The sequence below is a fragment of the Carettochelys insculpta genome, chromosome 8, assembly GCF_033958435.1.
Source record: "Carettochelys insculpta isolate YL-2023 chromosome 8, ASM3395843v1, whole genome shotgun sequence".
Classification (NCBI taxonomy): domain Eukaryota; kingdom Metazoa; phylum Chordata; order Testudines; family Carettochelyidae; genus Carettochelys; species Carettochelys insculpta.
Window position 1 is genome coordinate 3,835,980 of NC_134144.1, and position 24,633 is coordinate 3,860,612.

The 24,633-nt window shown below is 40.9% G+C and overlaps 1 protein-coding gene across 6 annotated transcripts in view; it reads left to right on the top strand.

Moving 5' to 3' along the window:
• The window catches only part of AGAP1 (ArfGAP with GTPase domain, ankyrin repeat and PH domain 1), a 507,914-nt gene that overhangs the window by 412,110 nt on the left and 71,171 nt on the right, over positions 1-24,633 (top strand). For 4 of the 6 annotated variants that reach the window (XM_075000598.1, XM_075000597.1, XM_075000595.1 and 1 more), the window contains one exon: positions 21,467-21,544. The exons of the other annotated variants lie outside the window; for them this stretch is intronic. In XM_075000598.1, the coding sequence (XP_074856699.1) occupies positions 21,467-21,544 (78 nt within the window). The remainder of the gene's footprint in view (positions 1-21,466; positions 21,545-24,633) is intronic. 6 annotated transcript variants of the gene reach the window in all.

Below are 24,633 nucleotides of genomic sequence, written 5' to 3' on the forward strand. Positions count from 1 at the left end.
GACTGGGAGGTTGCTGGATGTTAAAATATTCCAGATAATCAAGAGCAGCTGCAGGATTCCTGTGAGGGGCAGGGGACCCTGCCAGCCCCACAGTTGGGAGCAGGCTGAGGCATGGAGCCCCACTGGCAGCCCTGGGACCAGGGAGCCTGCTGGGGCTGCGCGGGGGAAACTCCACTTGGAGCCAGCCAGGTACACAGTTCCACCAGCATCTCCAGCCCTGGGAAGACTGGGGGAACCGCGGAAGCCCTGGAGACAGGGGAACTCCCCCAGGGCACAGAGCTCCACTGTAGCTCTGGGGCTGAGAACTCTAGGGCCGAGAGCTAGCAAGGCGCAGAGCCCCACTGGCTACTCCATCCCTGGAAACGGGGAACCCCAGCAGTCCTGGGTCTGGGATCCAGCCTAGGGAAGAGTTCCACTGGCAACTCCAGCCCTGGGGACCCAGGTGGGGGACCGGGACCCCAGCAGCCCTAGGGCTGCGAGCCCCTCTGGCAGCTTGGTGCGAGGCAGGGCAAGCACCAAGCAGGCTGGCCTCTGAGCGGCGGCATTGCTCAAGCACTCCCAAGTTTGTGCCAGTTCTTTGAGGGTTCTAGTTGTAAGACTACTGGATAAAATAGAAAGATCCTGAGAATAGGATGGATGGAGAAGGTCACCAGTGAGGAATTATATAGGAAGATATGTATGTAGGTATTCCGTCGTGTCTGATGACATCTTGAGCTTGCACAGGCTCATCGGTGGTGGAATCGCATGTGGCTGAGGAGTCCAAGCTTTGAACGGCATGGGTATTCACAGTGGGGGCAAGGGAATTGTCCTGGCTCTGTTGGAGTGGCTGCTGCTGTTGCTTTCTCCCTCTCATGAGCATCAATGAGGCGTACGCATCGCGGCTCTTCAAAGTTGTCATACGTCTGTTGTACGAGAGCACGCCAGCCTGTTCGGTCTTTTGCATGTTGCTCTAGCTGAACTGGTTTTAAACCAGCATGAGCAATGTTGGCCTTCACGCAGTCTTTATACCTCTTGCGAGGCCGACCTCGATTCCTTTTGCCCTGGGAGAGTTCACCGTAGAGGAGTTGCTTAGGGATTCTTGACTCCTCCATTCATATGACATGCCCTGTCCAGTGAAGCTGGGCTTTCAGAATCATGGCTTCAATGCTCGTGGTTCCTGCTCTGTCCAGGTTCGTAACTCTGTCCTGCCATCGAATGTGCAGTATTGACCTCAGGCTGTGCGTGTGGAAGCGCTCCAGCAGTTTTATATGTTTTCTGTACAAGGTCCAGGTTTCACAGCCATACAGGAGACTGGTCAGGACTACAGCCTTGTACACTTTCAGTTTAGTGGACTGTCAGATATTGTGCTGATTCAACACTCACACTCTCAGACGTCCTAGTGCCTGGCTGGCCTGGCAGATTCTGGCATTGATTTCTTTGTCAAGGGAGCCATCGTTGCCTATCACACTGCCAAGGTACTTGAACTTCTCTACTGTTTTTAACTCTGTTCCTTCAATAAAGATTGAAGCGGGGAGAGCAGCAGATCCTGGAGCAGGTTGAAACACTACCTCGGTCTTTCCTAGGCTGATGGTCAAACCAAAGAGGCGAGTGGCCTCAGAGGTGCTACCCCTCCCTGGACACCCCATACACCCCATAGGAAGGTACAGCCGAAAGAGAACCTACTGGAGGTTATACAATGGAAGTTACAGCTGTTCGGGCATACTTGCAGAATGAATGACAAAGGAAAAAAATCAAGACCCTGGTATTTGGCATAATGGACGGTTTGACTAGGAGAGGCAGACCCCACAGAGAATGGATAGATGATATAGTAGATTGGTGCGGAGCTAGTCTGCAGAAACTAAGCCACTCTGCACTGGACAGGGAAAGATGGAAGGAAATGGTGAGGGAGGCGTCAAACGCCAATGAGCACTGGGCTCATACTTTGATGATGATGAAACAGAGTTTATTTTCTCCAGTTAAGAGCTACCCCCATTGTTCCCATAAGGAGCCTTTGTATTCTTTGTGACGGTTCTTTGTTTTCCATTGTTTTTCCTTTCCTGCTTGATTCCTTTAACAACTCCTTGTTGATTTCAACCCTTAGCAAGTAATCAGTCATCCACCAACACACAGAAGTAGGCACGTTTATAAAAATAATAGACATTTCCCAGTTTGTAAGTGCATTTTTAATAGATATTTGATTTTAATATCTTTTGACATTGATCTTGTAGTATTAACTGTCTTTGGGTTTTTATGTACTACAGTTGTTTAGCACCACTGTCTGCATCTTTATTGACTCAGTATGGAAAAAACACCACACTTTGCACTCAAAATGGAAGATTGATGGGCTAGAATACAGTAGAATCTCCCTGATTTCTAGCAATTACTAAATAAGGCCTTGTTTTAGCTAAGTGCTTAAAGTCATGTGTTATGTGCAAACAAAATACGGTCTCAGTAATGTATATATGCACTGAGAACTTTAAAATGTTTAAAACAATCATGAGTAAGCTTGTGTGGGAAGAAAGACTTTAAACATAAAAATGTAAATAGTAATTTTTTGGGAATCCTTTTTTAGATGTTCAAATAACCCACAATTCTACGTTCTCCAAAGGAGGTTTTTTTAGTTTAAAACACCACTGTTAGGAAGGGAAGTGAGAACCAAATATTATATAAAATATGGATTTGAAAAATGGGGAAGGTGACAGCATTAACTACACATCAGCAGTTAGAGGGTATAGACAATTGAGAAGATGCTGAATGTATCAGTTAAAAAAATCTGTGGGCAATCATATTGAGGAAAATATTAAGGAGTTTTTAAAATAACCCACTAATAAATGTAATTGTTATAGATCATATACGGTACATCAGTGGTAAGAGTATTAATAAAGATGCAGAAAAGTCAGAAGTATTTTATCATATTTCTGTTCTGCGTTCAGAAAGAAGCAGAATGAGGTGTTTCAATCTTAGGTAAGATAAGTAAGCCATAAGTAACTAGGAAGGATGGTAAACACCCTTTATTAAAGTGAGTAATTTTTAATATATAGAACATATCTGATAACTTTTACTCAAGAGCATTAGAAGAGTTAGCTGAGTAACTGTGAGTCTGTGCCACATGAGGAGAGATTAAAAAGACTGGGACTTTTCAGCTTAGAAAAGAGGAGACTGGGGGTGGGGATATGATAAGAGAGCTATAAAATCATGACTGGTGTTCAGAAAACAAAGAAGGGGGAGTTATTTACTTGGTCCCATAACATAAGAACTAGGGGCTACCGAATGAAATTAATAGGTTGCAGGTAACAACCAACAAAAGGAAGTATTTCTTTACACAATACACAACCAACCTGTGGAGTTCCTCGCCAGAGGATGTTTTGAAGATCAGGACTTTAACAAGGTTCTAAAAAGAGCTAGATAAATAGGTGGAGGATAGATCTATCAATGGCTGTTAACCAGGATTGGTAGGAATGGTGTCCCCAGCCTCTGTTTGTCAGAATCTGAGAATGGGCAACAGGGGATGGGATCACTTGGTGATTATCTTTTCTGTTGATTCCATCTGGGGCACCTGTCAGAAGACAGCATACTGGTCTAGATGGACCCAGTCTGGCTGTTCTTATGTAACACTATACAGTAGTCCATCAGGTTATGCGAGAGTTGCATTCCCATGCACCCTCACATAACTTGAATTTCACTTAAGTTGGGGGGGTGATTTCTTCCCTGGCAGAACGCACGTTCTGCAGCTGGGGAACCAGCAGAAGCACCTGGAGCTCCTTTAGAAAGGTAAGTCCTGGGGGTGGGGGGCAGTTGGGGAGGGTTAAGCCTGGCTGTGGGAGGGGGGCAGGGGGGTTAAGCCTGGGGTGGGTTAGGGCTGCAGCAGGGGAGGGGGTAGAGCTAAGCCTGGGCTGCGTGGCCCTGTGGGGGTTGAGCTGGAGCCATGCCCCAGTTAGGGAGGAGTGAGCCAGAGCTGTGCGGGGTGGTGAGCAAGCTGGGCCATGGGGGGTTTGAACCAGGGCTGCGTGGGCCCGGGTGGGGGTTGAGCCAGTGCTGGTGGGGAAAGGGATTTTGAGTTGCATTAATGTGAGTTAAGCACAAGACAAAATCGCACATTTCAAGGGATTACTGTACAAAATCAGCATAGCCCATGCTAAAGGCATGAAAAACTGGGTGGTCTGTAGATCAAAAGGTAATTATAAACTGGTAACTGTCATCCAATGAGGCTGTTTTTGAGAGCTGCTCTTAGCCCTCTGCTATTCACTTTCTTTGACAGTGATCTGCAAAAATCATTGTTGGTAAGGTCTGTAAAGTAGACAAAACAGAGTAGTAGATAATGATTGGGATAGGTCCGTTATACGGAGTGACCTGTACTGTTCTCCCGTCTCCCATTGATAACGTTGTTGGTTCTCTCCATGGTTTGCTCTCATCTGCCTGTGACTGTTTTGCATAGTCACCAATCTCTAGTTCTACCCTGCCATTCTTCAGTCCCGATTCACCCCAACATCCATTTGCTCCATTCCTACTCTTGCACTTCAGTGTGTGTCTGGCAGGAAGCCTATGAGGCTGACTTCCTCTCTTACAAACATTCTCTCCTCTTTCAGTTCTACCCTCTTCCAAGCTAAACGCATACTTCTCTAGCTTCACTGAATCTTATTCCTGTATTCCTAGCTCTCTTTTCCCCAGCTTTGTCCAACTCCTCAAGCCCTTGCAACATCTTGCCCCCTTTTCTCTCTTTGTGCAGGATCTCACCAATTTCTTCACAGAGAAAATTAACAAAATACTGTGTAATCTGTTCCCTTCTCCTACACTTCTGTCACCAATGGAGAAAAGTTCTACTCTGCTCTCCTCAAACTGATCCCAGCTTACCTCCGTGATCCCATTGGGTGCGTCTACACATGCATTCCTCTTTCAAAAGAGGTATGCAAATGAGGTATAAATTTGCATATTTGGCACCTCATATGCATATTCTAATTTCAAAAGAGCTTCTTCTGAAAGAAGAAAGCCAGTATAGACGCTGCTCTTGTGAAAGTAAACCCATCTTTGAAAGAATCCTTCTTCCCATTAAATAAAGGGAAGAAGGATTCTTTCAAAGATGGGTTTACTCTCAAAAGAGCAGCGTCTACACTGGCTTTCTTTTGAAAGAAGCTCTTTCAAAATTAGAATATGCAAATGAGGTGCCAAATAGGCACATTTATACCTTGTTTGCAGTTTTGATTTACCTCATTTGCATACCTCTTTCGAAAGAGGAATGCAAGTGTGGACACACCCATTGTGTCCTGTCCCTGATCTCTCTCCTACTTACTTTCATCCCCTTACTTACTCTCTTCCTTAACCTCTCACAATGCCAGTGTGCTTTAATCTCTCCCATATTTAAGAAAACTACAAATATCCATTCCCCTCCAATTTCCATCACTTTTTCCTCTAAGCTCATTGACTATCCTCTGTATAGTTGCTTTCTGGATTTCCTGTCCAATTCTATTCTGAACTCTTGCCAATCTAGCTTCCTCTGCATGCACTCCACCAAAACTGGTCTCACCAATATTGTTAATAACCTGTTCCTATGCAAAGCTCAGCAGTGTTATTCCACCCACATCCTTCTTGACCTCTCAGCCATCTTCAACAGCATCACTTGATGAGTGACCCATTCTGTTCATTCCCTGCAAAGCGTCTGGCACTGAACACAATTGAAAGAGAGGGTGCTGAGCTAACTGACCAGTTGTCTAGCCAGATGTATGCGTTCTTATGTTCTTAGGGGTGCTTCTAATACTAGAAAAAGCACAGTAACTGTCCAAGGTATTTGCCAGTCCTTCGAAAGAAAGAAAAGAATGATAGAATACGTTTGATTTCTTCAGGAAGTGGGCTGAGGCTGTAGTACCAACCAGAGAAAGTTTGTATTGGTGTGCTGCTTGTAAATGTAACGGTTCATTCATTTTTCAAAGAAAGAAAAAATCACCTACTGTAACATCTTCAAAAGAAGCCAGATCCCTCTCCTCCAGCTGAGGGAAAATGGGATTTGCTGCACACAGCGGGAAATGTAATATTACACTGCAACATAACAAACAGCCTTGACAGGTCTGTATGATGCTGCAGTTCAGATTTTGCCATCAAGAAAATATATAAACTATACTGAGCTTTCTGAAATCATTAATGGCTTAGTTGTATTGATGATTTCATTTCTCTGTTACAGGAGTGTGGCCTAGATACCTAGCTGCAAGCTGCATCTTATTGTTTTTATGATCCTCTTTCTCTCCATGCACTCCCTCCCCCATAACAAAAAAAAAAAAAAAATCCATTGCATAAATTGATTTGGGGCTCAGCCTTGATAAAATACCAGCATTCAGCCCCTCACAACATCATAGCTGTATTGTTAGCTGTTCTTGATTATTTGGATGCTCCAGTAGATGCTGCCACATCGGAGTTGGAGGTGTGCAGAGATTAACTGGTGTCTGTCCAACCATTTGTCATACAAATAACAGTGCCAGTAGAGTGAAATACTATAAATCATTTTTTTCCACGATTGAAACCTTTCATCAGTTGTGTCAGTTTCATTATTCAATAAGTGATTAGTAACAGCCATTGTCATTTAGCTGTTTAGTAGTTAACTTAGATTTCTGGCTAGTAAGAGAACTGGTTGACACTAGCATCTGATTTAAAGGAACTTTTAATATACAGGTGAAATGCAGTTGGACTTGCTGGTCAATTATTTAATGCTCTTTGACAGATTAAAGACTCTTAATTTTATGATGGTTGCGCTTTGTCAAGCAGATATTTTGAATTCAATTGCAAACATCCTGTTTCATGCAAATGTTCTGACAAAATATGTTAAAAATATGTGCATATAAAATTGACCTTGTAATTTTTCCTTTTTTTAACTTAACTCTTCAAAAGGCTACTTATTGTTTTTCATGGACAGTTTTTTCAACTATTGTGGTTATCTTTCTATATAAGTCAGGTTCTAACACTGCTATTATTACACGAATGTAAAAAGTACTGAGTAGATAGAAAAGAGCAACCTTGATGCCAGCCGGATTATCTCAAACATTACTCAGAGTTCAGTATGTGCTTGGCTGTTGTGTGGCTATACTTCACCCATAATCCCTCTTCATTATAATTTGTCGTCAGAAGAGAGAACCAACAATAGATCGATCATCAGTAAAGCTGAGGAGTCCTATCCACGATGAGCCCTAAATAATACACACAAACAGTGTGAAATTTACTATAACAAGCATAATTAATGGAAAACCCATTTGAATTTATTTTATTAATAGCAAGAAAATTTTCCCACTCTTATACAACATTATATTGGAAAACTCCTAGCAGTTACAAAGGAGCAACGAAACTGCCATTTTTCCCTCACTGTAGAGCACCTTGGCTTTTTGGACATTCACTAGTAAGAATTATGTTACCGAATACTCATTGGATGATGTTGTTCACAATGGTCTTGTTGGCATATTGGTCCCAGGATATTGGAGGAAAAAGGTGGTCAATATCCTGTATTCGACCAGCTACAAAGAAAGTTGTAAATGCTTTCCTGTCCTGTATTCTATCATCCAGAGCTCTCAGATAACCGGCATTTTAACCATAAGTAAATGTTAATTACATTTTCCATAAGTACAGTACAGTGAAAGTAAATACAAATAAATACAGGGAATATAAGTTTACAGTGTACAATGCTATTGTTGTTGGTAAATAAAGGACTCTGCATACATTTTTGTTCGTTTCTTAATATCCAATCTTGTTTTTCTTTAGTGTTATGCATTTCCAGGTTTAGCTCTGTATTAACCAGAATATTTGAAAATCTGTCAACTTACCGATCCCAGGGCTGCTGGATCTGAGAAAGTTTTCTGTACTCTTCAGGTCTGAGAAAGGTACTTAAGGCTAGTCTACAGAAGAGTTGCTACTGCGGCGCAGCTGTTCCAATGTAGCCAGTGCCATTGGAAATCTTTTTATATTGTGCTGGCACCAGGAGCAGGCCCCTGTGAAAAACCTGCAGCATCCCCTGTACTCAATCTGCAGCACCCTGTGCCTATGGATCTAGCTCACGGCACTGTAGTTGCTTTATGCCAATAGAAGAGGGCTGTCCTGTTGTCATCATTACTCCGCTCCCCGAGTAGCAGTAGTTATGTCAATGGGAGAGGTTCTCCGCCTGAGCTAGCACTTTCCACCCCAGCACTTAGATCACCTGGAGGGGTCGTCTTTTCCACACCATTGATTGAGGGGAAAAGAGGTTGTTAGTATAACCAGTCAACACACAGAGGCCATTCAAGCACGAATGGCCCCTGCAATCACAGGACCAAAAGGGAGGGTTAGTGGGTTACGGAGCCTTATGATAAATCATAATTCCTGCTTCTAAAGTGTCTAGTTCACATGTCTATTGCCTAAGTACTCCAGTCATTCCTAATGTCTCTCCCTCTTTCCCGGTTACCTTGAGGAAGTAGTTCTGGACAAATGCACCACGAAACCAATGATTTACCTCCGAGAGACTGATTTCCATTTAGTACCTTTTCCAAGTGGGTTAACATAAACTTCAGCCTTACTCCTGTGGTTGAATGTGCCGTGTTTGTCTGCTATCCTAACTACATGAATAGGTGGTAGCTTGACTTCATGTACTGTATAGTGGAAACAGAATATAATTTGTACCATGTCGTAATTAGGGAATTATCATAAAAGTAGAAGGTCTAGTTATCAGGCTATATAAGCAACCCATAACAATTCACACCTACCTTTAAACTTGCTGTTGACTATACCCACACACAAAAGTAGTTGTTACAAATGCCAGTAATTCAAAATAGATCTTTACTATGAGTGACAAATCCATGATCTTAGTTAAGAGTTACAGTTTAGTAGTGGTTCTTATGGTGTTTCTGATCCTTAAAGTTCAAAGCACTTTTCAAGTGAGGGGTAGCTATTTTTATGTTCACCTGACAAATGAAAGCAATGATCGTCAGAAACTTAAAAATTAATACAGATCCGGTGGAAGCTGTTAATAAGACCACACAACAGTATGGGTATGACTTTTTTATCAGCAATTGTGCAAACTAGTTTTGTGCAAGCTTTCCCACAAAGCTTTCCAGTGCACCTCAGTCCTCACCTGCATTGCAAGAGAAACGCCAGCCCTGCACCTCAAGAGCAAACTTGTGGTGCTGTATCATACAGTAGATCTTGCAACATGTATGTCTACTAGGAACCATCAAATTCCTCATATATCTTAGGATGAAATTGTCTGCTACAAAGAGGGCCAACACAAGGCCCTTTTTTCCACCACTTAATTTTCACTTTAGATTTCAAAACTGGGCTGAAGTGAGATGTATAATAACCTTCCATTTTACATGTATTACTTTCTGTGCAACTGCCTGCCCGAATAGGACCTCAGCAATAACATTAAAGGTTGCCTTAGTTCTTGTAGCTGCCTACAAAACAGAACAGGAGTTGGTCATGAGCAGAGAATCTAAAGGAAAACTTCACGGATCAGTTCAGAGAACACATCCCTAACTCCCATTGTACACAAATAATAGTCAGTCTTCGAATGGCACATTATGTTCATACTAGCTCAGAGAACGGGGTACTCTGGAGGCTTGGCTCCAACTTTCATGGCTTTGCAGCGTGGTAGCCCAGTGAAGTAATTTACTGGCTTGTGAGGTTTTGTTTGTTTGTTTTTCAAATTGACACCTAGTGTACATTGGGAAAAATGCACTAAGTGGCAGAAATTACAGGATTCCTGCTTTGAGCACAAAACTCCTCTAAGCAGAAACATCCTTATGCCGTTTTGTAACTCTTTTCTTGACAGTAATTGCTTGCATGGTCAACAAAACGTTGGCTGTGTTTTGCTCAAAGAAAGTGGAGAAAAATGCATCTTTGACTAATGGATTTAAACGCTGCTTGTTTATCAGCCTATAACAGGTGAGACTGCAGTCTGCCTCTCGATAGGTGAAACTGGTAGTCCAAACCAAGAATAAATCCATCATGCCATAAAAATAGTGGGTCTTTGTGGGTAAGTAAGTAAGCATTTTCTCTTGCTATGAATCAAACAGAGGAAATAAAATCGACTTACTAAAAATATAGTTATCTGTGTTTCGTGCTTGTTCTTCTAGGATTCCTCTCCTTTAAGTCCATTTTGGGCACTATGCCCTGATGGTGTGTTTTCTTTTCCCCACCAGTTTTCTCTAGGTAAAATATATATGCAAAAAAAGGGGGTAGAGTTATAAACTGATTAGCTAATCTCTCAATAACCGAGCTAGCCTGGTGAAGCTGACCCTGTTGTCGAAACTAACCTTAAAAATTGGTCAATCAAATGCTGTATGCAAAGTAGTTGTTTTCCAGTACAGAAGCTGGTGGTCTAGTGATCTCAGCCAAGCAATTATGTCCCTGTTAGATAGCATGAGTACTAGTCATTAAATAATTATACCTTTGATTAGCTGCTTTAGCTGTTCGTTGCCTTTGAAATATGATAGCACAAATTAAAGCTTTTATTAAAAGACAATTTTTCTAGGTGGCTGAAGAAGATTTGTGTGTATATAAAAGGCCTGTAATTTTCAGCTGCAGGAAATGAAAAAGCGAAGAAAAAATAAAAGTTTCCAATTAACATCTCTTTCAGTCTGTGAATCTAGAATGTTTATAGTATGTTATTAACACACGAATAGTTGTGCCAAATATTTACCTTCTGCAGAAGTTTCAGTGAGGAAAAAACATTAGATGGAAAGAAGAATTAATCAGTGTATGTAAACCACCATTCTTCATTAATATTAGACAGATTAACTTTTTTGTAAATGAATAACTGTAACAATTTAAATTGATGTTAAATAGTTGAGATGAACTTTTCCCAATTTTCATTTTTTCTCTTTGAAATATACAAAGATGAAAAAGCTGCAATTAAATTTAATTAAAATGCTAGTATTGATACAAATACTATCCTTAGATTGTTTCGTGGCTTTAAAATGGAACATGGATAGTCAATTGCCATTTTCTTATCAGATACGAAAATTTTATTGTAGAGTGTAGGTGATCTTCAAATCCAGATTTCAGTATTCCAACCAATTTCCCTTTGCCATCACCAGCCATCCAAAAATATTCAGAACCAGCTTATTTTAAAAGTGGGACCAGACTTTGAAAAGACTACATCATCCTTCAAGCTTGGGTTTCTGATTTAATGAATTATCCAGTTGTCTTTACTTTTGGTTTTATTTTAGCTCTTGTCTTGGTCTGGTGGGACAGATGTTAGAGCCCACATTAACCCACTAAATGGAAAGCTTTTGAAGCTTTCAAATCTCTTTCAAGTGTTTAAAGCAATTTTACTTTGGAAACTACTATAAACTACACTCTATGCAACTCTGAGCATTTCTTGGGAAATGCAGAAAAATGACAATAATACTTGGTGTGTTACAACATGTTTTCACTGTTTTTTCAATTTGTTTGAATTGGGACAGATTTTTTTAGAACTTATAGTTATTGTAATGTTTCTTGGGGTCAGAAACTCAGTTCAGATGGATTATTTTATTTTCTGAAGGTATGTCCTATGTTGTAGTTGCTTGGTCTTCATTTTTAATCCTTTAAAAGTTCTTTAATGGACGTTTCAGCATTACTACCTCCCGGTATGGAATCCTGTAGGAGAAGAACATTGTGTCCCTTTTATAGTTGTAGTAGGGAGTTCGTGTAGTGTAAGAATCTTCTGGGTTGCATTTTATGACATAGTTCTACTCCTGTTACGAGAGAACAGAACATTTACACAGTCTGTTTGAGCAAATGAATGTTCAGATGACCAGCATAAAAGAGATCCCCAAACTGCAGCTTCACAATGAAGTGACAACTGATAAAAGATCATGAGATGCAAAGCACATTAAAAAGCACAAGAGGAGAACAAAACGGGAAAATCTGGTCCCCGTCGTGTGGTGTTAGCATTATGCAGATTATCCTGAAGCATGGGTCACCCTAAAATACCTCTCAGTAATTCAGGCCTGCCTTTCTGCAAAATCCATATTTATAGAAGTCTAGCATAGATATTAAAAATAGGCCAGTGTGTGTTCTCTGGAAAGGTTATCTTGCAGTTTTCTCTTGCTTTGCCTGGTGTTCCATAAAAATTAAAAACTTCTTTACTGAATGGACAGGGTTATTTATTTTGTGCTAGTGATGATGAGAGATTCTCCAAAATGAGTGGCATGCCAACTCCATCCCCATCCCCCTTCCTCCTGTGTAGGTGAAAAGATCCTATTATTTCTGATAATTGATGCTGAGGGCTGTGGCGTGCCTCATTTAATCAGCACTGTTCAGCACACTCCAGGGATGTAATTCATGCACACTTTAACATCCAACATGGCTGACAAGGCTTGGGCACACAACCTAACAGCTACATCATTTTTTAATCAGCTATCTGAGGACTATTTATCTAATCAACAAAGAGCTCTGTCAGATGGAGACCAGAGGTGACATTAACAAGTCCGTAGTTTCTGAGTACAGTGATGGAAGAAGCTTTTAAAATCAAACTATAGATACTAGAACGTTCCTAAGAAAAGGTGTGTGGTTTTTAATTCACTTCCCCTGACCCCACCAAAAAAACCCAATGCGTTTCAATGAGGGATGTTTTATAAAGACTTGCAGGAGTTTATATTCTGAGGCTCCACTAGGGTGTGTACCAGGTACTAAATGAATTTATGTACAAGAACCTGGGTGGTACAGAGGTTTGAAAATCATATAGCACTAGTAATGGTGGTAAACATACTTTCTGTAATATTTAGATTAAAAAGCATGAAGAAAATAGATTCATAAAAGCAAAATACCTGGCATCTCTATTTAAGAAAACACACACAAATCCTGTCTGCCCTGGGATGGTCACAGATGTAAAGCCATTGGCTGAACAAATACAAAGATGTGCAGTAATTGGAAGTAATTAAATTTAAATGATTCACAGTTACTCCGTATCCTAGCAAAAGAAGCATTTCTCTCTTATAGACACAGTCCCTGTCTGAAATATTTAACTATATGCATGTACATTTTAAAATATAGAATCGTCTGCTACTTGTAAAATATACCTGTGTTCAGTTTGCAAAATCAAATACTTGAAAATAAGTGAATGGCAGATTTTTGGTGGCCTTTGCCTGGCAGACGCTTAGGAATTTATCTTTGTAACACTCTTGTGAAAGAGCAGAGAATCATTACCCACATTTTATAGAGCGGAACCTGATGCAGAAGAAAACATTACAACCAAACTAGAGAAATCCTCAATACTTAGTATTTGTATAGCATTTAATATTCAAAGTTCTGTGTGGGTATTTACTAATTGGTGCTGACAAGATACCCATGGAAGAGTTATCTCCACTTTACAGAGAGACAAAAGTGACTTGCCAAAGGCCGCACAGTGAATCAGTTGCAGAGTTAGGATAAGAACTCCAGTGTCTTGTGCTCATTCTCCAGACTACACTGTCAAACTGGTAGAATGGCCAAAGGTGCACAAGCCCCATTAATTCTGGTGGCAGCTGTGTGTTTAGCACTTGTGTGCATCAGGCCCCGCCTCTCTCCAGTGAAGAATTTAGAAAATGAGCAGAACTCCTAGAATTTCCCCAGAAGCCTCTGACACAGGTGGGAACAGAACTGAACTTTCCTGGCATTCACCTGCCAAAGTAGCAACAGAGGTCTTGCCTTTGTTGCTGAAGGTGATCAGTTCAGATGCCATTGATGCCTCATCGGAGAGATAATTGTATGTAGGTTAGTGTGAAATTCCAGGACTAGTGATTGAAATAATTTTATGCTGCAGAGCAAAGCGAAGCAAATGTAGCGGTTTTGTTTAAATTTGGTTTGTTTTATATGTGGTGTGTGTTTTGGCTAATGAACCAAATCCATTTAAAAAAGCGCAGGGCATGTTTCAAGCGGAGTGCCACAAGGCTCGGTTCTGGGGCTGGTGTTGTTCAACATTTTTATTAATGGCCTGGATGAGGGACTGGATTGCACCCTCAGCAAGTTTGCAGATGAGACAAAACTAGGGGGAGAGGTAGATACGTTGGAGGGTAGAGAGAGAATCCAGAGGGACCTAGATAAATTGGAGGACTGGGCTAAAAGAAATCTGATGCGGTTCAATAAGGAGAAGTGTAGAGTCCTGCACCTGGGGCAGAAGAATCCCAAACATTGTTACAGGCTGGGGACCGACTGGCTCATCAGCAGTACGATGGAAAGGGACCTAGGGGTTATGGTGGATGAAAAGCTGGATATGAGTAAACAGTGTGCCCTTGTAGCCGAGAAGGCTAATGGCATACTAGGGTGCATTAGGAGGAGCATTTCAAGCAGATCTAGAGAAGTAGTTATTCCTCTTTATTCGGCACTGGTGAGGCCACATCTGGAATATTGTGTCCAGTTTTGGGCCCCCAGTATAAAAAGGATGTGGATTTGCTGGAGCAGGTTCAGCAAAGGGCATCAAAAATGATTAAGGGTCTGGAGCACAAGACCTATGAGGATAGGCTGAGGGATTTGGGCTTGTTTAGTTTACAGAAGAGGAGACTTAGAGGTGATTTAATAGCAGTCTTCAACTTCCTGAAGGGGCGCTCTAAAAAGGAGGGTGAGAAACTGTTCTCAGTGGTGTCAGATGGCAGAACAAGGAGTAATAGTCAGAAGTTGAAGAGGGAGAGGTGTAGGTTAGATATTAGGAAAAACTCCTTCACCAGGCGGGTGGTGAAGATTGGAATGTGTTGCCTAGAGAGGTGGTGGATTCTCCATCCCTTGAGGTTTTTAAGTCCTGGCTGGGATGACTTAGTTGGGGTTGATCCTGCTTGAAGCAGGGGGCTGGACTACATGACCTGCTGAGGTCCCTTCCAGCCCTGTGATTCTGTATGAGCAAGATTGAGCACGGTGGGGAAGGGAGGAAGAAGCTGCTTGTGAAGCTGCAGAGTCAGTAAGACCTGGCCTATGTAAACTACAGAAAAGGCCAGAACTTGATTTAATTCATCTTCCAGAAAACAGGCTTCGCTTTTGAAGGTGTAACACTAACATTTAGTGGGGACTTGGATGCCTGAGTACATGTGCTAATAATGGGCCTCAGAATCTTTTGCCTGTTTGGTTGCCAGTGTGAATCCGACCCCTCTCAGTAAGGTTTAAAACTGGTTTCTGTCTAATGGATGTTTGGCAGCTCTACATGGGAAGAGTTTGAGGGAATCTCAGTTCCAACTCCCTAATCACACAACCACCCCCAGACTCACTAGAGAAACTAGGAATTTCATGGAGCCTGGAACTTGAGCTTATCCCAGTTACCCCTTGAGGAAGGCCCCCACCACTCCAGCAGGTGTGAAGAAGAGTGAGTGTGGAAAGCTCACCTCCCTGCTCTCCTGTAGATAAGTGGAAGGCTTCATTCTCCAAGATTGCACTAGCACTAAATCCACACATCTGACCAGCATCTGAAGAAGTGAGTTAACTCACGAAAGCTCATGCTCTAAACTTTTCTGTTAGTCTATAAGGTGCCACAGGACCCTTCGTTGCTGCTATAAATCCACACAGTATTTCTGAGGCACAAGTTTAGAGTTACATTAAAAACTAGTTGAAGTACTTGAAATTCCCATAAAATGTTACCAATGGAATGAATAAAACTTGACAGGTATGTAGAGGACATCACATGCCACATGTGGGTTAGACATGCTTACTAATAAAAGCATATCCTGTAGTTCACATATGAATAAACGCTGGGAAAGACACAACGTTCTTAACAGCGCGTGGTAAAAGTGATGTGTCCAGAATGTATGCTGTCTGGTTGCCGGTCCAATGTTATCCCCCCGGGGTCACATTTTGATTAGCCAGAAGATGAGGAGGATCCATTTTCTCAGTGTGTTGGCCAGACGTTCCATGCAATGTGGACTGTTGAAATGAGATGCAGTGCAAAGAAAATCCTGAGGGTTTCTGGCAGCACATCAAAAGTGAGCTGGGCTTTGTGAAATAACCCAGCTATGGTGATTTTCAACAGCTCACCTCTGATGGAATTTAATTGGGGATGCCAAAAGAAGGGTGCCTCCCTGATGCCAAATTTCAACATTGCTGATTCTCTTTCTGTAATAACTACAGTAGGGTCTCGACATTTGTGAGGGTTCTGTGTTAAAGACCCTTGCGAATGCTGATTTTCGCAAATGGTGGGGGGAGCGTGCTCAGAGCCCCGGGGAAGCAGCAGCTGCTGGTGCTCCAGCCCTGGAGGAGCAGTAGCTGCCGGCACTCCCAGCCCCAGGGAAGCAGTAGCAGCTGCTGATGCTTCCAGCTCTGGAGCCCCAGGGAAACTTCAGCAGCTGCCAGCGCCCCCCACCCAGAGCTCCGGGAAACCGTGGCAGCTGCCGGCACTCACAGCCCTAGGAAAGCCGTGGCGGCTTCAAGTGCTCCCCTCCTGGAGTCCCGCAGAAGCAGTGGCACCTGCTGGTGCTCCCAGCCCTGGAGAAGCAAGGCCACTCACAAATAATTGAATTCGCAAATGTGGCACTTGCAAATGTCAAGACCCTGCTGTATATCTTAAAGAGAATCATATGGTCCCATTTGCTGGGTATAGTGTTCTCCACCAAGAAATATAAAAGAAATTGGGGCACTTTAGCCACAGTTAACATTACTGCATGTAAGAACGGCTATCATTGCAGTGTTTTACATTGATCCTTCTTAAAGATAGGGAAGAGGTCTTAAAGCTGTGCAGAAATGACCAGAGAAGTCGCTAGCTTCACCCTTGATAAAAGGTGTGTACTATTGCATAGCTGTCAGGTACTGAATATATGCAAGCATAACACTGTCTCCTCCCCCGCCCCCCAAGATGTGCTGCCATGAGTATTTCACTTTCGATAGATGTAGCCATGCACTTTAATCAAGCTTACACGTTAAAAAAAATCATGTCCATGGGCTGGAGGCCCCCAAGTAGGGTTTCACACAACGATTTCTCCTGGGTATGTATTTAGGCACTTTGCACCTGCAGACATGAAAAGGCTCCTGTTTTTAATATGCCAGCTTGGTCAAAGTTAGTAGGTGCAGATCTACCTGAGCCAGGAATTAATGCCAATGGCTGCAGTGTGGAAATTACCAGTGTGCTTCGGCCACTGCTAAGCCTTGAAAGTTGCAACAGACATTTTGGGGAACGAGAAGAACAGGTTCTTAATTTGTGCATTAGACGAGGGATAGACTATTGTACAGTCTGTGAAGAGGGAAGACCCATGTGTTTGCATGAGGTATATGGAGTGCTACAACAGGGCATATTAATGTTCTTAATCTTTTTCCTCAGAACCTGTTGTTCACATAGGTTGCAGGTTAAAATAGTTGCTGAATTTAGCTAGGAAAATATTTGAGTTTCCGCTCACAAACACTTTTGGACATGAAAACATCAACAGGTTGAACCTCTCTAGACCAGCGCCCTCAGAAACTAACTGGTGGTCCTGTGGTCCAGTAGGTTGGTATTGTCTAACAGCATTACCAACACCTCTGCTGCTTACTGGACTCTGAGAAAACATGGAAGGGTAAATTACAGCCACACAACAGCATAGAACACTGAGAGCCAGGACAGGTGACTGGAAACAAATTTTAAGAGACCATGGTAAACTTGGCCACACCTATGATAAGTAGTCTTCCAGTTAACTAAAATCATGCCGGATTATGGATGTTGCTAAATGAGAGATTTCCAGATTAGAGAGCTTCAGACTGTATGTAAAACTACTCTTTATGAAAATTGATCAGTCTTCCCTCCTTATGAATCAGTCATGCTTCTGGATTGGACTGTCTTGGACAGTGTACTTGACCTATGTAATCAAGTAAGTTTGTACCACGTGGAAACAATAAATTAAATCACAGAATGAAATGAGTGAATTAAAAGTGGCTGGCTTTCAAGAAATCTTTCTGAGGCCTTGATCTTATGAAACGTGCTTCAGAAACAAGGGTTCAAAGTCTTTATGGCTTTTCATTGTATATTAATTATAAAAGGAATAACTGGGCTATGTTTTCTACTGAAGTAAAAATATGATAATCTGTTATTGTTTCACAGTGTGGCATCGTAATGCAAGATAGAGCTCTGTGGTTAATAACATTGCTCAGAATTACTGGGCTCCATATAATGACTTGTTGTGGCAGTCCGGATTGGAAGTCAGTACAAATTGATTTTCCTGACTAAGGGGATAGAAATATAATCTCAGCTGTCTAAATTCTAGATGTTAATTAGTTCAGATGACATCCAAATTATACTTGTAATATTTTTGGATTTTTAGGTTTGTTTTGATAGACAATGAAGTCAAAATCAAAGCAAGTTCAAATACTTTCATAAAAGGCTTTGTCGATACCCTTAATATATTATATTAGTAACACAGGTTATGGTATTTCAACATTGTAGACAGAAAAGAAAATATGTCAAGGCACGTTGAAGAGCTAAAACTGCATTTTTTGCAAAATTAGGAAACTAAAAAAAGGAGACTAATTGTTTTAAGTGGAGGAGCAGTCTAGCGATAGACTTCAGCAAATCAAACTATTTGAAGATTCTTTCAGAATAGGAAGCTGAGTTACACTGAAAACAAAAGAAAAACATTTTAAATTCTTTATTTAGAAAGCTCATTATTAGAAGTGATAAGCCAGTGCAAATCAGAGGTTCGAGATATAATCATCTTGTGTTGATCTGGCTTTTGAATTAGAGAGAGAATCCAGACTGGATAGAGTGAATGCGCTAGGATGTCTGACAGTGACATATCAGGCACAAAGCTACTTTCAGTGCCCTTTATGGTCTTGTTTAGAATGTGCAAACATTTATACTCCCATGTGTAATTGTGAAGGCAGTCAGGGTAGGCTGTCCAAGGTGGGCCTTGGTGTTTTCACACACATCAGTCAGAGTCATGGAGGCTGCATTTGGCATCATCCAAAGCCTGCTGTGGAGAACAGTATTGTATTGCCTGAGGCACCACAAAAAGTAAACTGGAGTCCAATTCATACTTCGACACACCAGGATGCATCAGGACCTCAGCTTGAGCCGGAAAGTGCCCATTTGTTTAAAGGAAGAAAACGACATGACATTTAACACGCTTAAAATTGATTATTTCATCAATAGGTTAATAGAAAATCAGGCTGCAAGTTCACTTTCTACTTCTACATCTGTTCTCTAATGTGCAATCGGTGTGTGAAAAATGAAAGACAGAAAGCGTACTGGGAAAGGGGCTTTACGGACTGGAGAAAGCCTCACCTTTCACAGGGTGCTAAGTCTAGATTTTGCTTATTTATATGTAAATTTTTTTCAGAAAATGTAAGTTTTCCGCCAAGAGATGGAGCCTGTTTAGTCAATTTCTGGTGTGACTTGCTAAATTTCTCTTAAAACTAAAGGTTTGTAATTATGAAAGGTAATTGTAGCTGTAAACATTTGACCAACTTAAGTGTATAGATAAATTTTGAGTGAATCAGTTGGTCTCCTGGATAATATTTTGTGTGTGTGTGTGTGTGTGTGTGTGTGTGTGTGTGTGCGCGTATATAAAATAAACGGGATGGGTGACAGTCAAGTGTCCAGTTTTCCATTTTCCCTCCTTATCAGTGCATAGTTTTAAAAACTTAATGCCACTGCAGTGAAAGAATGTGTAAGATAATGTTCCAGGGTGTTTGGACCCTGCTCTTCAGTTACAGTGAATTACCATTTTATAATAGAGTTACTGGTTGCATGCAGATAGTAATCATCATTCTCAGTGCTGTACCTGGAGAATTGCTCCAAATAGGTAACTTTATGATATAGGTAGTAAGACAGGATTTCTCCTTTCAGCACTAAACTGGATTAGCGTACAAATCCGGCTGCATGCTAAAGCATCTGATTGAGCTGCGTCTCCTTTCTAAAGAGTGGTATTCTTCCATTCTTAGCCGTTAGACTGAAGATACAGCTTTTTGTTACTCGTTTGACCAAGTTAATTTTAATGATAATTTTTCCATATAAATAATTGTTTGGCTGAAGTGCTACTTGGCATTATAAACTACACATCTAGAAAACAAGAAAAACACTTTTTCAGAGTTTGTGTATTTTATTTTGTGTGCAAATATTGTCTGAAAGGTTGAAGGAGAATAGTGGGCACAAGTGAGAGATGCGACATATTCATCTATTTATGACGGATTTGTTACCGGCAGATCCCATCTTGGCTGAGATTGTAGACTAAGCAGTTCTAAGGTGTGCACTGCAATGCACCATCAACCTTGCAGTATTTGACAGCCTTTAGGAAAGCTTTGGGTAAGGGAAGAGAGTATGGTGGATTATAAGGCCTGCTGAAGTGTTTTTCAGTTGGCACGTGTCTCATTCTCATTTGTCTGGCCTGAAGAAAGGCACGAGGGCTAATACTGCTGACAGTTGATAGAGGGTAGCTTTTACCACTGTCGTGTTCTCCATGCTGCATGCATACTATTAGCTGACAACCACCTCGCCTGCTAAGTGGTGTAGCCATGAATTGTTACTTTATCACCTCATCCTGAGAAGTGGCCCCACTAAGTTACATTTCAGACATGTTTTCGGATAGGTGTGGGTGAACTTGCCCTCTTGCTGGCCATAACATATACGTTTGGTGGATAAATAGCAGATAGGATTTTCTAGTGTGTTAACATTGGTTATTGTGTATTCCTGTGCCTGCTGGTGCTTTGAAAAGAAAGATGTGGTCCTTGCCCCTATGAAATTCACTCTAAAAATATTTTTAATGCTTTGAATTCATTTTTGGGAAGAATAAATAGGTTCTGCCACAAGACAGTGAGAGAATTAACTTCCTGTAATGAGCAATGGATTTAAGTGCTTTTTATACAGTTCTGCCAATTAATGTTTGAAACAGGAGCTTGAAACTGAGAGAGATTTAAAAGTTTGATGTGATTCTTATAAAGCAATGAGGACATCTTTGTAGTAAAGAGAATACACAGTTTACCTTCCAAACATGAATTTATATTTTGCCAGTAACCTGCCTCTGGAAAAAACAAAATGTGCATAACTGTGTCTACTTGACATTTATAATAATAATGAAGTAGAACAACTAAGCATAACACTAAAAAATAATGTTTATGGTCATTTAGATTTGAACCCATTACATCGTCATCTGGAATTAAAGGTTTTACAGCTACAGGCATCCTAGTGCACCCTCTTAGTGAAAGGGGAAATCCTTTGTTTGGCATTTTTTTCTGGAAATTAATCAGCACTATACCTCGATAGTTGTCTTGTCCCCAATAGTGTATCATGTATACAAGAAGTAGTGAACTTCTACCGTTCCTTGCTATTTAGATTCAATTACTATTGACAAGTCATGTCATGTTGTAAAATCTTGGAAGTATCTTTTTCGATGACAAAAATGGGAGCAAGGCCTCCCATGCTGCTGGTGGTTCTGAGAAGCTGTGTTGTGCTGTGTGTATTTTTTGTGTCTGTCTGTGCAGATAGTTTACAAATAAAAGGCTTGTGCTGGTATTTTATTTCACATGCTACTTTGACGTTTCTTTTCTCCCCTTTTTCATATTTTTTCTTTTCTTTTTTTTATTTTTATCTTTCTCTCTCTCTCTCTCTCTCTCTCTCTCTTCCCCTTCTGCTCTCTGGATGCAGCCAAACGCAAAGCATGGAAACTAAACCGTGTTGGTAGCCTGCGAAATATATACAGCAGCAGCAGTACCAACACTGAAGGTAACAAATTAAAACAGCCCATTTTAGATGATCACCTTACTCTCTCTCCTCTTTTTACCTGCCCTTCTAGACTTCTTTCCATTTCCTCTCACTTTCCAAACGCAGGAATAGAAATCAGATTTGCCCAAAGCATGCGTGCTTTCATCTTTTGTTTGCAGAGTCATTCCCATGGTCTTTTCATCTTTTTGTTTGTGCATTTTATTTTGCCATTCATGTTCCTTTCAGCTTACTTAAATTCTGACCTTTCCCTCTAGTCGTGGAGTGTTGATGTTTAAATTACTTCAGGAGCCCATTTTCTCTTATTTATTTATTTTGTGCCCCCCCCCCCCCCTTTATACATGTGGGCACTCAATGTAATATTTCCCAAGTTATTACAGTTTTTAAAAGTGTTAGTATCAGGTGTAATGATCTGTAGCCAAATACAATGGTGTGCCGTGACATTTAAGTAACAGTCTTAATTTGTTTTGTGAAAGCATTCTCCATAATGCTCTTTGCAGCTCTAATCCAAAGGCGAGACAGAGCCAGGTCATTTGCATGTGCTACTCTTGCTTGTAAATTCTGTATATTGTTGTATTTCTAAAGGTCGCCTGGTGCCAAAGTTCACAAATTGACTTGCATTGCTTTTTTCGCTGAAGACAGCCGTCATGCCTTTTGTATAATAGCAGATTGAATTTTTCCCCACCTTCATTTGAACAACACAATTATAAACTGTCTTATTTTTTTTTATTATTACAAATGTCAGAGGTCAGAATTACTTGGAAGCTGAGCAAGGAGAAAAACCCTCGGCCGCCATCTCAGAGAGCGAGTAAGAGGGGTTGGTATATGAAATACGGAATGCAAAATAGGTCACATCTCAGTAATCTTGGTATAATAGGGGGAAATCTTTTTTCACTTAAGTGCAAACCAAATGGGTCAAGTAATCGCAAGCGCATGCCCTAACACTAATTGACTTATTTTGGAATGATTATAAGTGTAATATTTTTCTTAATGTCACTGTTTTCTGGGCTGTTGATTTTAGCGATTGCCAAGTAGTGGCATTAAATTTCTTGTAAATTTTAAATTGCATGCTATTTCTGTAAACAAGTCCCTCTGTTCACATCCCGATCATTAACCTTTGGTGATTTATATCACCATCCTTTTTTTACGCAATTACCACCATATTCCCGTTGGATGCCTTGCTCTCACCAACAGATGAAATGTGTCTGGGAAGCAAAAGTGTGTTTTTATGGCAGCTTGTTAAGGAAACATTTTTAGTATAATTGTGTTTTATTCTCCATTGAAAACTTCAAATTCTCACTTTCTAAGTGACAACAACAGAGCTAAACCATTGTAACCCTTTTGTGTTACTTTTTAAAGGGCTTAAGTACAAACTATTAAATTAGTTGGAGAGACAAAATATTAGTTACTGGTAATGAATAAATATGCTTTTTGCTGTTTAGAAGAAAACTTTCAAGGTGCTTTTTTTTGTAATTTTCAAAATATTTTATTACTTTTTTTCATTGTTAATATTTTAGACTTTTCTTCTTGTAGGGTGTTTCTTGAGACCCCCTTGATTTATTATTCTATTTGTACTAAACCTTTAATAATAAAATAAACAGAAATAGTTGTATATATTTCACAGAAAGTGGCTTCACACTTGGAGGCCTTTTTAGTCTTATATGCCCTTTAACATACTGATATGTATGTATTGATGTGAAAGATATGCTAGAGGTGTCTTCATCTGTGGGTGAACATGACTGTAAAAAGTGAACTCCTAAGACTTGTGACTAGCAGCACCAATGAAATTTTCTCTGTCTGGGGAAGGTGATGGTCTTTCTTGAAAGTACTCACTACATGAGAAAGTGTGTCAAGGAAAATTGGGTAATCTTGTATTTTTGTGCGACTAGAAGTCTGTGGGTAATAGCTGGCATTGCAAAACTGGGGAATGCAGTTAATCAGGATTATACCTAGTTAGCAGTGTTCCCTTACAGCTAAGCGCTTGGGCAGCTACCCAGGAGAGGTTCATGTGCTGCCCAGCTGATTAGCAGAGGGTGTCTATTGGCGGTGCACATACCAATTTATTCCAACCATGGATGGAAAAAATTAGCAGAAAACTGATAGTCTGCCACCATGCCTTCGTGGGTCACATTTGAGAATATCAGATTCAGGACAAACTGCTTAGAAATGGGTCAGACTTCCCTCCCCTCCTCAAAAAGGTAGTTTATTCCTCAGTTAGATTAATTAAGCCACTAACAAAAGTAAACTTTCTTACCATGCCGGTTAATAAGTCAGAAATGCAGTCTCTGCGTATCCCAGCCCCCGTTTCACCATCCGGACGCTGGACTTAATGATGAGTGGTTATTTCAGCAAATTTAATCAAACAATGGGGTCTTCTCATCTTAAGAGATCAGCTGCATGTCCAGGTCAATATATAACTTGGATCTTACCGAATAATCATGATGATGCCAGTCCATTAGTATCTAATATGTAAAGGTTTACTTATAAGAGAAAGAAAGGAGAAGGCTAGTATGGTCGAGGTAAACAAAGCATACAATCATTCAGAATTCTTGTATCAGGCTTGAAACAGTAGATATTATGAACTACTGATTATACCTCGTTGTGTCTCTAGTAACTTCCAAAAGATTAGAAGGCACTCAGTTCATTAGTAGCATGCTCTTGTTAGTATAATTCCATAGTCCAGTGATCATAGCAGGAAAGAATCAATATGTATATGCTTCTAGGGTTTCTTTATCCCTTCTGTCGTGTGGGAAGGATTGATGTGTCTTAGTTTCTGGAAGATTACAGGCACAAAAAGGACTCTGGGGTCCTGAGCTAGTCACATGCTCATGCATGCTTTGATGAGTCATAGGAACAGTCATTACTCGCATTCTGGCTTAAAACATCCCTGGGAGGCCCATCAGATGAGGACAGGCTTCTTCACTTGTTGCTCCAGCTAAGTGTCCTTTCATGGGCCATCAGTTAGAACAGTCCATTCACAATCTGCTGATCAGACTGGATGTATATATTATCTTGTAGGTGTTCTCCCAGAAGCAGGCATGCTTGAAATACTATTACATGGTCAGTATTCGTAACCTTAGATACAACAAGAA